Source organism: Ruditapes philippinarum, unplaced genomic scaffold (genome assembly GCF_026571515.1).
Source record: "Ruditapes philippinarum isolate M1 unplaced genomic scaffold, ASM2657151v2 ctg698_1_1_1_1, whole genome shotgun sequence".
NCBI classification, from domain to species: domain Eukaryota; kingdom Metazoa; phylum Mollusca; class Bivalvia; order Venerida; family Veneridae; genus Ruditapes; species Ruditapes philippinarum.
Window position 1 is genome coordinate 33,884 of NW_026854781.1, and position 13,876 is coordinate 47,759.

General features: G+C 30.2%; 1 protein-coding gene across 1 annotated transcript in view; it reads left to right on the forward strand.

Moving 5' to 3' along the window:
• Positions 1-959: 959 nt before the first annotated feature.
• Positions 960-13,876, forward strand: part of LOC132741052 (collagen alpha-1(I) chain-like) — a 141,769-nt gene continuing 128,852 nt past the window's right edge. The window contains 2 exon segments of the mRNA XM_060729137.1: positions 960-1,112; positions 1,359-1,429. Coding sequence (XP_060585120.1) covers positions 1,102-1,112; positions 1,359-1,429 — 82 coding nt within the window. The 5' untranslated portion in view covers positions 960-1,101.

Consider the following 13,876-nt stretch of genomic DNA (forward strand, 5'->3'; position numbering starts at 1 on the left):
TATTACATTTGTTTGGTCTTGTGTCTTTTCCGTTACTGTTAATTTTTGATATAACAATTGTGTGGGATATATGTTGATATGATGATACTACTAATATACACATGATGTCGATGTATTAAAGATCCTGTATGTTGTAATTGAGGTTGTATACCACACTTAAGTGAAATTATATATATGTATATAATTATGCATATAAAACAATTTTCAAACATCGAAGAATATGTAAAATATGTACTGCAAATATTTGTTCATATTATATGTAATCATTAAAATATATGCATTCATTTCTTATTGAAAAATTTGACTTAGACTTAATAGAAAATAGATTTCAAATTACCTCCCTTTATTTATATGAACTGTTAAATTCGATAATATCTTTATAAATAATGCTTTTTGGAACTTACAAAATTGATAAATATTAATTTGAGCATCTTATTTAAGATATAAAACCATAGAAAAAAATGTGTGACAGGATCTTTAATGCTCACGCTGTTCTCACGTTGTACGTAACCGCCGCAATTGAATGTATGGCGATGAACATGTAATATGTTTATATGCTAATAAAATAATTGAATTGAATTGAATACAGAGTGCTGGAACTGAAATGACAAAACTTTTGTAGCAAATCCTTAATAGAGCCAGTATAAGTATATAAATATATATCTAGTGCTAGTCGGACGAATCGGACAATCCAGCTGGGGGTATGTATTGAGATAATTAATGACTGAGTCATAGATAACATCTACATCTCTGTTAATGACATGTACATGTTTATGAATATTGTTTATCATATATATAGATTTTAATACCTAAGACAATCAGCATATAGAGTTCTAACATAATGTGTTTTTTTTTCAAACATATTCTGTGAACAACTGAAGTTAATGTTATGGGCCATTTACCGACTTTTGATACTTGTAATCTTAACACCCCAAATAGATTTACCGCATCGCATATACAGGAGAGTGACGAAGTATGGTAAGACACTTCAAAAGCAGTCCTCGACAGTCGCTTGTTTGGATTTGTTGTGTCTGTGTGAAATTACATACATGTGATGTTAAATTTTTCTTGTTTCTAGAGGTCCGGATTAACCCTTCCAAAATGGATAACAGGTAAGACTTTTCTCTTAAAAAATTAATTATTTATTTTTAATTACGTTAGATCTATTCTACGCCGATTTATCAAATATTCGATTTAATTTGACTCTTTAAACCGAACAGGTGTTTTATTTAAAGCAAGAATTAAACGTGTAGAATTTTGTCGTCTGCATTTTTATGCGATGTCGTCTGCTTAAAATACGACAGTTTTAATTAATTGCAGTTTAATTAAACGAAATGAATGTCATTTTCTTTTTGCAGAGCACTTGTTAGTGCTGTACTTTTGTTAATTGGCATCTTTGGTACATCGGCGCAAAGACGCGGTGATACAGGTAAACTTTGCAAACAATCAGAAAGTGCATCTTTTTAATAGATTATCGATTTATATTGGTAAAGTATTGATGAGAAATCAATGAATCATGAATGATAATCTATTAAGAAGTTTATTTTATTACATTAATATTTCATTTATCTGCTTTTGAAAAGTTGACAAATTTATTGCATGTGTTAATCTTGAATGTTTGTTTGTAAATGTCAATATTAAATGAATATCCCACTTTTATAGAATTACATAATATATGTATCAAAAGGATCAAACATAAGTAAAATAAATATTTCTTATATCAAATATTGTGTAACAGTATTTGCACATTGTATCATGTTTATTGAAATTTATGTTTAATTAATGAACAATTAAAGGTTGTTCAATTTACTTTATAAACAAAACTATTTTAATAGGGTGGTGCATAAATTGCAACTTAATAAACAATGTTTAATGGTTGAGTATTTCATGGGATGAAAGGCTGAAATTATACTTTCTTATTTATACTGTGAAAGAAAATTCAATATTATGTAAGGGTATTCCATTGTTGTGTTGGGGTAATTAGTGTTGTGTTGGGGTAATCAGTACATGTTGTGTTGGGGTAATTAGTGTTGTGTTGGGGGTATTTTATTGTTGTGTTGGGGTATTTCATTGTTGTGTTGGGGTATTTCAATGCTGTGTTGCTGTATTGCAGTGTATAATTTACTCTTCAAAATCAGTTAATTTAATATTGCTAAAAATAATAACCCTTGGAAAGATCGCTTTTAATAATGGTCATTCTTATTTTTTCCAGTTTTTTTAATGACATCTATATATATATATTCATATAGTGACCACTTACAGAGTGTAGGGTTTAAAACATAAAATAACTACTTTATGTGAAGTCAAAAGTTAACAGGTTTATTTTATACATACAAAGAGATTTGTGTATCAATTAACAATATTTTCAAATATCGAAATCCGAGCATAAGTATATCTTTAACATTGTAGAGATTCAGTGGCAATAAAAAAAAAATGAAGAGTAAAACAAACATTTGTATTAAATATGTAATAAAATGTTATGTGTGTGTATGTGTGACCTGAAAGTGAATTGTATACACAAATGACTGCCAAAATTTAACACTAGCTATATAAAAGTACATTATGACAGTGTATAGAAGTGACATTATTTCAACACTTTGTATTTTATGCATAAAATTTTATATTGGCCTATTTCCGACAATCCGTCATCCCTGAAGATTCAATTTTCTCTTAAAATACATTTAAGTTTTCGATATCTGACCTTTTATATCACTATTATACTTTATGGTAATTTATAACATATAATTTCATGTTCATAGGTTTAATAAGCTGCCTTTATTTTACACACACATAGCATACATACATTTAAGTTTTTATAAACATATATGTGTCCCTGCTAACACCTTTATCTAGATTTCGTAGCTTTGATGATTTCGTAGCTTTAAGTCTCGTATATTTAAATTTTCATGTTTTTTTTTTTACGGTAGGCAATATACGTATATGTTTATCTTATTGTTATGTAAATATTTCAGTTAATGTGGTTCCTATTCTCATCACTTGTGATATAAAATGATCATAAAAATTGTTATACCGTGGAATGTACGTGTAGTATAATATTCAATTTAACTCATTTAAAGCTACAAGATTGAATATATAATTATATGTCATTTAATTTCATTTATTTGACACTTTGGTATACAATAAGCTAAATGTTTACAGGGTTCCATCAGTTAAAATGCTGTTAAAATTGTATTTTCAGCCTGTATATTAAAGTTTCACCCTTGACCCTTGGCAAAATCGGTTGGTTTTTTTAGCATTTTTTGCCTCAGATAAAAATGAAAACCCTGTGTTAACTCATTTTTCAATTGTATCAATATGCCATTCTTAAATGTACTCAAGCCAAGGCATATATTATGTCAACCTGCTTTTATGTTTGGGCTTTGAAATTATGAAGAAAAACAACAGAATGGTGTCTTAAAACATTTTTGTTTGGGTGAAGATTTTAAGCTGACACTTGCTAAGTGTTGCTGGTGGAAGGGGGGGAGGGTTTAATGACTCAATTGTAAAGTAAAAATGGTTACGGATATTAGTCTAGATAGACACTACAGTGTTATAACATTAGAAATAAAATATAATTCACTGCTTTGGTATAAAAACTGCATCAATTTTAAATTGTCTCATGTAAAGATATCATGATAACTTCAGCAGTGATTGCTAGCTCTAGAACGATATGTAAATCAGAGAAGTACCGTAACAAAAATATATCTACCCAAACTGTTTTAATCAAGCAATCAAATTTTTTTATCAAAATTTTTTGAGAAAAAAAACTTACAAAAGGATTCAATCTTGTCTCGACAAACATTTTACTTTGGTACATTATAAATTTTTAAGTTCTATAATGTCTTAAAAAGCTCATGTTCTATAACTTTAATTTACAACAGGTGTTCTAGATATAACTTAATTAGTGTTTAAAATTACTAAGGTCGTTAACAGTATTCTGCCCTTTTATTCTGTATATATATTTTTGAAAAAAAAGTGTTTCATTCAAAGAAGTTTCATTTCTGTGCCGTTAAGATGATGAGGTCAGATAACATTGCTGAATTGTGCGACTTTAATGAAGTCATGAGGTGGAGTGGCTGAGTCAGATGTAAGATAGGACCCTCTGATGAAATTCAAGCCCTCGTCTGATGTAATTCAAACCCTCGGAATTTCATGTTGAACACTTTCTTTGCTACTTAGGTGGTGTATTTAACGTAATTGGCTTTAAATTGAAAACATACGGACAAAGCTGATGTTTTGTATGTGAAATCGTTTAATTTGAATTGCGCATTTCTTGAAATGCATGGATTTATGCAATGCTTTGATGCAAATTTATTCCTCTTTTTCTAAATGTTCAATTATGTCTGGTTACTGCTACATGATGCATGGATTGTAATTGATTCCATTAGAGATAAAACTTTATTCCAAAGATACCTTGATATGATTCAAAGATGTATAAAATTTTATTCCAAAATACTTTGATATGATTCAAAGATGTATGAAACGTTATTCCAAAGATTTAAAAACATTATTCCAAAATAGTTTAAATATATAATATGTAAAAAATGCTGCTGTTAAATTAAGCATCATGCATCGTAAAAATGCATCGTAAAAAAAAAAAAGCTGCTGTTTAATTAAGAATCATGCATTGTAAAATAAAAAATAAAAATGCTAATCTAATTCTTGCAATTGATATAATGATGGAAATTTGACGTGTAAAATTATGTAAAAGTTTATAAAATATATAATACATATAAAATAAAATGAATGTACTCAATTCTTATTTAAGCAAAGATAATTTGTAACAGAGAATTTTCTTGGCCTAATGAACATTATAATATAAGCAATAAATTAATGTATAATATTTTTAACATTTTTTTTTTGAATTAATGTAATTATAATATTCTAATAAGTGATGTAAATATAGATGTCATATGACTTTTGATTCAAGGACTTAAGCGGACCCAGGTAAACAATACCGGCTTTATATGAAAATAGATCATTCAAATATGTAATAATTGGTACATAATTGAATTTACATTACAAGTGGTGTTTTGACAAACATTTTTTCTTAAAATGATATGAAATGCCTCTACCTAAGTCCCCATAACCCCTGAGTCCCCTATAATGGTAATTTATTTTTAGGCCCTGGAAAATGATTATGTTCGAGCTAAAAATAAACATTGATAAATTATAAACATGTCAATATGGCTCACTTTGTTTGACAGGTAAGGTACACCTTGAACACTGTCTTCTAATGTACACCACATATTGATAATTAATATATTTATTTTATTGTTTTTCAAGTGTCCAAAATAATTACCTTTTGACTGTCATAGAGAGAGACATTAGCTAAGTCATTAACTGACAGGTGAATTATGGGAGGAAAATTCCCTACCCTAGGGGGGAACAGAGGCTTGTTGAATGTAATTACCAGTTTCAGCAGTCTTGATGGCAATATCATTACCCTGGGGGGCAAAGGGGGGTGGAGGCTGAAGATATTTACATAAAATGGCTACATTATAGCAATCTTTAAGGTAACAGATAAGTGAAGAAAAAAGATAATTTAAGTGACAAATAATCACTATTTTACCTTATTTACATTATTCAGGTGCTTAATCTATAATATATTATTATTACCCTGCTAGAAGTGAGCAACTTGGCCTGGAGGCTCTATATCCTCAAAATGATTTTAGCATAATAAATGTAATAGCGAAAATGCCACCTTTATGATGGTTGCTGTAGATTCTATATATTTATGTACCATATTTTAAATACAAAGAGTTCAATCTACTATCACTATAAGCTCTATAGTACAATTGTTCAGGTCAAACACAAAATTTAATAACCCATGTTAATTTTAATGAAATTGAAAGAACTGTGTAAGGGGGGAATCTCTATGAAAATGGTTGAAAAAGTGTCAGTGGAAGTTATCACATAAATTGACCAATCTGCTGACTAAATCATGGATACCAATGTTTCGCTTTCTCTATAGAATTTATATATACAGTCATTTTGGGAGAATATGTTTAGTCATCACTTTTCTATGAACCTCGCATTACATGTAAAATATTCCAGGGAAAACTAGTTTTAAGCATTTCATTTTTGTATTAGTAATTTTAAAACAATTTTTTTGCTAAGTAAAAACATCTCTTCATCATGGCATTTTAATGGTGCAGGAAAAGTGAATTCTTGAGCATTGTGTCAGTATACATCTGCAATTTTTTTTTTGTTTCTTTTCTGCATCGTCCACATTTATTACGCATTCCCTGCAATACTTGTCTCGTGACAAATTACAGTGGGAACATTAACATTTTTTTCATATGTATTTTGCTCGGCATCCGAGTTGAGAGATTTATTTCAATTTTTCTCATTTCTATCATGGTATATTGTGCAAGATTTACTGTGTAGATATTTTGTTTAATAAATTTTTTTGCGCTGACAAAATATTGAAATAACAGAATGTGCAGGCTGTAATTTTATCATACAAATGTTTGTTAGTCATTCCCCTAGTCTAGACGCCCGTTTGGAGATGTAATATGAATTCCTGTAGCCGCATGATTCTTGAAAAGTAATTGTGCATAATTCTGTATTTTATATCACACCCACTGGGATGCTATTTCTCTGCTATCGGTGTTATATCTTATATATTATGCACCAAAAATATGCTTACATCTGATACATAAATACAATACCTCCCTGTTGGCAAAATAAATCTTTTTTTTTTTCCAAAATACATACATTAAATTGTGTATACAGAGATGAAATTTATTATATTATAATGAGGTTACTGTACGTATATCAATAATGAATTCTTGCACAATAATTTTATATCCATTCTATAAAATAAAATTTTGCGCTACTATGTAAAGGGTTCTGGTTCCCCTCTCAGTGCAGGCAAAATCTGATTTTTGACTTCTACTTGTATACTTTTTTATCTAAAACATTTCTAATAACTTCTCCATTTGGTATTTATTTAGTAAATTCTTGAAAATTTCCACATGTCCGTACAGGCTGTGGGACAACCTAGGTAATACGGAAAATCAACTTTGCCGTCCGGCTGCCTTTCATAATATCAATAATGCTTCCGATCTCAAGTAAATTATTAATTTTCATATTTTGCATGAAGTTGCTGGAGAAAAAAAGCGAAGTTTAATAAAGTAATACATCAAGATATTTATCATTTAATAAGCCATTTTAGCTGCTAATTATACAACTAAGGTACACTATAACCACACTCTCTGTAAATTGACAGTTTTCCTTTTCTTTTTCTTTTTTTCATCGTTTTCCACTTGGTTAAGGTCAACGACTGTACATACCTTTCACTATTATAACATTTATGATAATATTTGCTAAGCAAATAAAGTGTATGTGGTGAAATATTATAGGGCTGACACCACTAAAAATAATTGAGATGAATCTACCAAGAATATAGCCATTATAATGATACTGCAGATTATTTTGTGATAATTCAACTTGGAGGGAAGTTGTTAAATAAGTTTTGTCTATAAGTACTGCCCTTTATCAAGGGTGGACATATTGTCCTGTTTGTTAGGGACTGTTTGGTGGGTGGAGACTGTAGTGGAGACACTTAGTTGCTTCTGATACCTGACTTTATCAAAGCGACTGTGGACCCATATGATAGTTTAATAGAAACAGAATTAAGATACACATATATAGGCTTACATTATGATAGTTTTATACCAGTTATTACTATGTGTTCACATATTATTATAAGATCATGTAGAGATGCAAGAATTGTTAATGAAGGTGAACCATTTATTTCTCTGTCAATTATACCTTGTTGAAACCTCTTATTGCTACGTTTTAGGTATTCTAAAATCTGGGAACCTCTTTAATTGTTATGTTTAGGGCATTTTAAGTTCTGGAGACCTCTTTAATTATTTAATTTGGGCATTTAATATAGGGAAACCTCTTAATTGTTTTATTTTGGGTTTTTTTTTGTTTTGGCATTTTATGTTGTGGGGAAACTTCTTGAATTGTTATATTTTGGGCAGCACAGTGCCAGATTAAAGAAACAGTTTTGATCAGACTGCACAGATACGCAGGCTGGTCAGGATCCAATGCTGGTCGCAAACCCATTATGTTGGTTTTGTCATGGCTCGGCTCATTTTGTGTTGTTGAAAGCTCTTGCTCAGTCTTTTTGCAAGCTGAGGCTGTGTGTCTTCTGCTTTAACAAGATTGCGTTTTTCAGTTGAAAATTGTTTTGCTTCAGAATTGAATTCTATTAATTAAGTTGACCATTCATTGTTGCATTACTTTCTATTATCTTTTAGATAACATTTCACATTGTTGGGTTCAGTTGTGACTGTAATATCACTTTTAGATAACTCTCACACTGTTGGGTGTAGTTGTTTATAATGAGCCGCGTCACAACAAAACCAACATAATGGGTTTGGGACCAGCATGTATCCAGACCAGCCTGCGCAGTCTGATCAGGATCCATGCTGTTCACTTATCAACTCTATTACAAGTGGAGAAACTGACAGCGAACAGCATTGATCCTGATCAGACTGCTATGATGCGCAGGCTGGTCTGGATCCATGCTGGTCGCAAAGACACTATGTTGGTTTTGTCGTGACACGGCTCTAGTACATTTACATAGTGATGACTAGTTTAATGACAGATGGAAATAACCAGGTTCTTAGATATTAAAATCCCTTTGACACAGGTTGAGTCATTGACGATTATACAGTAAGATTACCCGAAACAAAAAAAAAAGGCTAGACATTTGATGATAAGAAAGAAATCGGGCATTATATCATTATGTATACATTTAGGCATTTTTCTAGCATGACATGACATCTGCTGTACTATTTAAACAGGGAGATTACTTCTTTTTAAACAATGTAAATAATTCACTAAACTATATCAGAGGTTATTACTTACATAATATAAACACATCGGAGAAAAAGAGGTCTGGGTAGAGGTGACCAAAGCTTTTCCTCTTTAAATAAAGAAACCAGTCTGTTTTATCATTGACACAGTCTAGGTGTTATCTGTTTATACAGATGTCATTTTTTTTGTTACCCAGTCTACATCTGCAAAGTCAATGCACATAATTGAGACTTTCTTTCAAAAATTGATGCCCATATTTTATTTGTTTGTTGTAATATATTGTGCAAACTGAAGTTTTATTATAATAAAAAAAAACACCTTTAGACATAGATGAATTGATGTCAGGTATGAGTGGTAAATATATATATCTTAATATCTGTCTGAATGTTGCATTGATTAATACAATAATTCATGGATAGCTCCCCGCTTCAATATAAGAGACGTACTGTGCATTGAAATGTGAGAGATAAATATATTCATATAAATTAATTCCAAATTTCAATACCACCACCTTGAAATGATTGTGTTGCATAATTTTTAAAGATGTGAAAAAAGTGCTGATTGCTTAAGCAGCATGGAAAATTTTGCATTACATTTGAAATTAAATTGTGCGAGAACAGAGATAATGTTGTCCTATCAAAGTCGAAAAAGAAGTGAAAAGTTTGTGTAGAAACTTGATAAAAGGTATAAAATATTTTATTAGTCATGGTTTAATGCATTGAATAAGTTACTGGGTTTATGAATACATCTTAAAAACTTCATATTACCTGACTGACTTTATTTACACGTAACATAGCTTCTAAGTTCACCAAAATATATTACAATATATCTTACTGCATATGAATTGCATTTCTGTCTAATTACATTTTGAGTCCTGACTTTATTTCATATAAGTGAATTTCCTTCAGTTTTGCAGTCAACCCTTGAATTTTCTTTGTGTTTATGCAGCTTTGTTTTTCTGGACATGCAGTTAATAATTGATCTGTATATACAAAATGATTTTAGATCTTGCATTAAGTCAATTGGTCTGGCTATTTCTTGATAGGATAATTTGCTTAGATAAGCCCCCCCCCCCCTCTTGCCAAATAAAAGAATCAATATATATGTTGGTTAGAAAAAGAAATTACCAAACGTAGACCTTAAAATCCTTTTTATTTAAGGACCTGAAAAACAGAATTTTTTCTATTAAGCCTTTTTGTCACATTGAAGCAATTTGTGACAAACCAACAATTGTCATGATCTCCAGTTTGGTTTGACCTTGACCTAGTACTGAGCATTCATTCAGTACTAATTGAGCAGTTTAATATTTTAAATTAAAATAAAGATGTTTGGCAAACAATAGGAAGATACCATGCAAGGGCCAACTCGAAACAAGATTTACGACAAAATTAATTTGATCATAATGTGATATTTTCATATCAAAGCCTTATATTATAATATATGTATCAGATACAGTTGTAATCAAAGTTACTGCTTGAATAATGTATTGTTACTTAAACTGTACATACAGCGATGTGTAATTGGTAACTCGTTAATTATCTTAATTATCAATTAAAGACAAATGAAGTATATAGCCAAGGTGCTTTTCATGGCTAGTTAATTGATTCATGCTAATTGACGGCATTTTTGTGGGGGGTTGTGGGGGGGGGGGTATATTTACCATGCAGTTGGCTGCAGCTATCTGATTTTTTTTAGATGATGGACAAAATATCTAAACAGATAATAATAATAATGTTTTGTATAAATCTGCACAATAGCAAATCAACACTTTGATTGTGAAGTACTATACTTCACACACATAAAACTTCATAATTATATTTTAATTTAACTTATGTTTTATTTCATTCAATTTTTCATCAAGATATATTTTGCAATTAACATTCTCACATTTCATAAACCATTATTTTGCAATTATATATGTTCATGTCATGTGTCATTTATGTATTATATGTTGTATTTGTATATGTAATATGATGATGAGCTTTTTATGCTTAAACCAAGAAATAAAGTTTCCGTTCTGTTCTGTTCTTGATCAGATGATATACTTTATGTATATATCAATAAAAAGTTAGAATAAATTATTATTCAAGTAACATTTTTCCTTTTATCTGAATAAGAGGCTATATAGATTTAATCTTACAAGAATTTTAACAGGTAATTGCATGCTACTGGTTATGATATTGAGTACAATCCAAAAAAAAACAGTCTGAAAATACTATAAAGTTGGCAGTAAGTACTGCACCTTGGTATTTATGTGTGTACTAAAATGTCTGGAGAAAAAATGTATGAATGAACTTCCTGCCGTGTAGTAAATGTTGACAGACATGTCAGATTATGGTATTAATATTTGCCAATTTTAATTGGTATTGAAACAAGTTAATATTGTTACATGTTACTTTGCATGTAAATAAATCTTCTTCAGCAATTTAAATACACTCTTGACATTTATAGTATTATTTTATTTTGATATATAACTTAATTTATGCCAATTAGGGCATTGCCTGAAATAATGCACGTATATGGCATTCAGACATTTTTGCTGGTGTTTAAATTCTAGCTACTATCATTATTTGCAAGAAATAATGTCAAAAGCTTACATACAACTACAAGAAATAATATGTCAAAAGCTAACATATACAAGAGATAAAGTCAAAAGCTTACATACAGGAAATATGATGTACAAAAATAATGTCAAAAGAGTTATATACAAAAATGATGTCAAAAACATATACATGTATAACAAAATAATGTCAAAAGCTTGTTTACAAGTTGTAATGTAAAAAGCTTATGTGCAATAAATTATGTCAAAAGCTTATATACAGGTGGTAATGTCAAAAGCTTATACATACAAGAAATAATGTCAAAAGCCTAGTGATATACAAGAAATAATTTCGAAAGCTTATAATTGTAAAGTAATAATGGAAAAAGCTTAAATACAAAAATTTTTCCTATTTTTAGGACTTTTCAGATTTAGGTTGAGAATTATCAACTGTTTTATATCAATTGGCAAAGAGCCTATATTTTATGCAAATAAAATCACTAAATGTAGCGATATTTGTGAATTTTGATGGAAAGGGATGATTAAATATTTCCACATAAATATATATATATCATCAAAAACAGTTATTTTGTTCACATTTAAGACACTGTACTATCTGTTTCAAAAATATACTCCCAGTTACAAAATACAGATCGTTCAGCTAGATTTAGTGAAAACTTTTTTTTTTGTAAGTGCGTGCTATCAAGCGATAGAATTTTATCAGGGTAGTTATGAAGTTTTACAAAATTCTTGAGCGATTTATCAATGAATATCTTTGATTTTTACGAGTATATTGCACTAAATTGCTACTTATCTAAACAGAGAGGAGATAAAATTGTCATCAAACTGATATCTGGTACCGCTAAATAAATTGTAACAAATAACACTAAAAATTTCAATTATCTTGCATCGGCCAATGTCAGAATGTGGCTATTTCTTTCCATAAAATCACTATGAAATGTAGAGGGGACATCAATGTGATATGGATAATTGATGTCACATGATGAGATTGAAAAATGGGCATATTCTGACCAGCACTCGGACCCCGAACCCTCGGGATATCTTCTTCTGCGGCTATACCTTCACAGCTATATCTGGCAGCTAGTAACATTCCAACCAAAATACCTCTAAGAACAGTTCTATACTATGACATTGTTTTTTGCAGATATTTTGTTAGTATCACCCAATCAAACAGCAAGTTTTCAATTTTACCAGTTGATTGAATATGTAGCTTTACCCCTGGTAGGGTGAACTACCTTATACCCCAGGTAGAGAGAAAAGCTTTACCCCAGATATAGTGATAATAGCTACACCCTTAGTAAGAGCACTTGTTGACCTTTTAAAATATTGATAATATCCTAAAATTTGCAACAGAATCTATTGTTTAGTTCAATTCCAGCTGAACTGGGTCAGAATTCTGTCACTTAGCTTTTGTAAAAGGTGTATACCACTGTTTACATACCTTTATTTAACTGTGCACACATGTGCCTTTAAAATTTGCACAAATTGTGCTTATGTCACTTAAGAAACTTCACACCTTAGCCTTAAGCCTCACAGTTCTGTCGGCTAGGTCAACATTCTTCCGGTATAGTTGGTAAGCTTTTTCTTCTGAAAAGTGTCGTACAAAATGTCATAATTTTATATTCTTTTATATTCTTTTTGTAGGTATTACCCCTGAATAGAATTTCACATCTTTCCTAAGGTTAAAGTTGCATTACCTTAAATTAGTCAGTTTAGTTTGGTTTGGTTTTTGGTTTTAACTTATTTTTGGTCACAATTCTTTGTGGTCGTTTCACCTTTAAACTTTGATGTCCTGGATTACTATAAACTGATATTATTACCAATGTCTCTGCAAGTGACCTGCTACTTATTAAGTCTCACATGATTTCGAAATCATTGGTGAGATTCACAAATGACCATTACACTTAATGTCCAGATCAGTTTGTCACAGATGAATTTTACTTGTTAAAGATCTCTTTCGAATGCAGCTTTCCTTAAGGATTAATTACCTTTTATCTTCAGCAAACAAATTTATCAAGTTATTTGTATTCGTATTACAGTATATCTCTAGCTAAGGATCTTTCCTTGACGTTTATCTAGTTGCTTAGTGTTATGTTGATTAAGTCAAGTTTTAACTGATGCTAAAACCAGATTTTCCTGCATTTTTTCATAGTTATGCCCCCTTTATTTTAAGACCAGACAGTTTACTGAGTTCAGTGACTGCAGCCGGCTTTAACTGGTTTACATATAAAATCCCTTAATCAGCACATTTTTTATGTAAATTTTCATGTGGGTTTTTATTTTTATAGCATTTTAAATACATGATAATTGAAAAGATATAGGATAGAGGCAGCTGCATGTGAAACAATTATATAGATTCATGCGAAGTGGAATTACATATGTATCTATATATAGTAACAAGGGTTAAACGAGTAAAAATCTGTAATCCAAACATTAAATACAAAATACGCTCATTCTTAAAATAGAGAAAAATGGAAT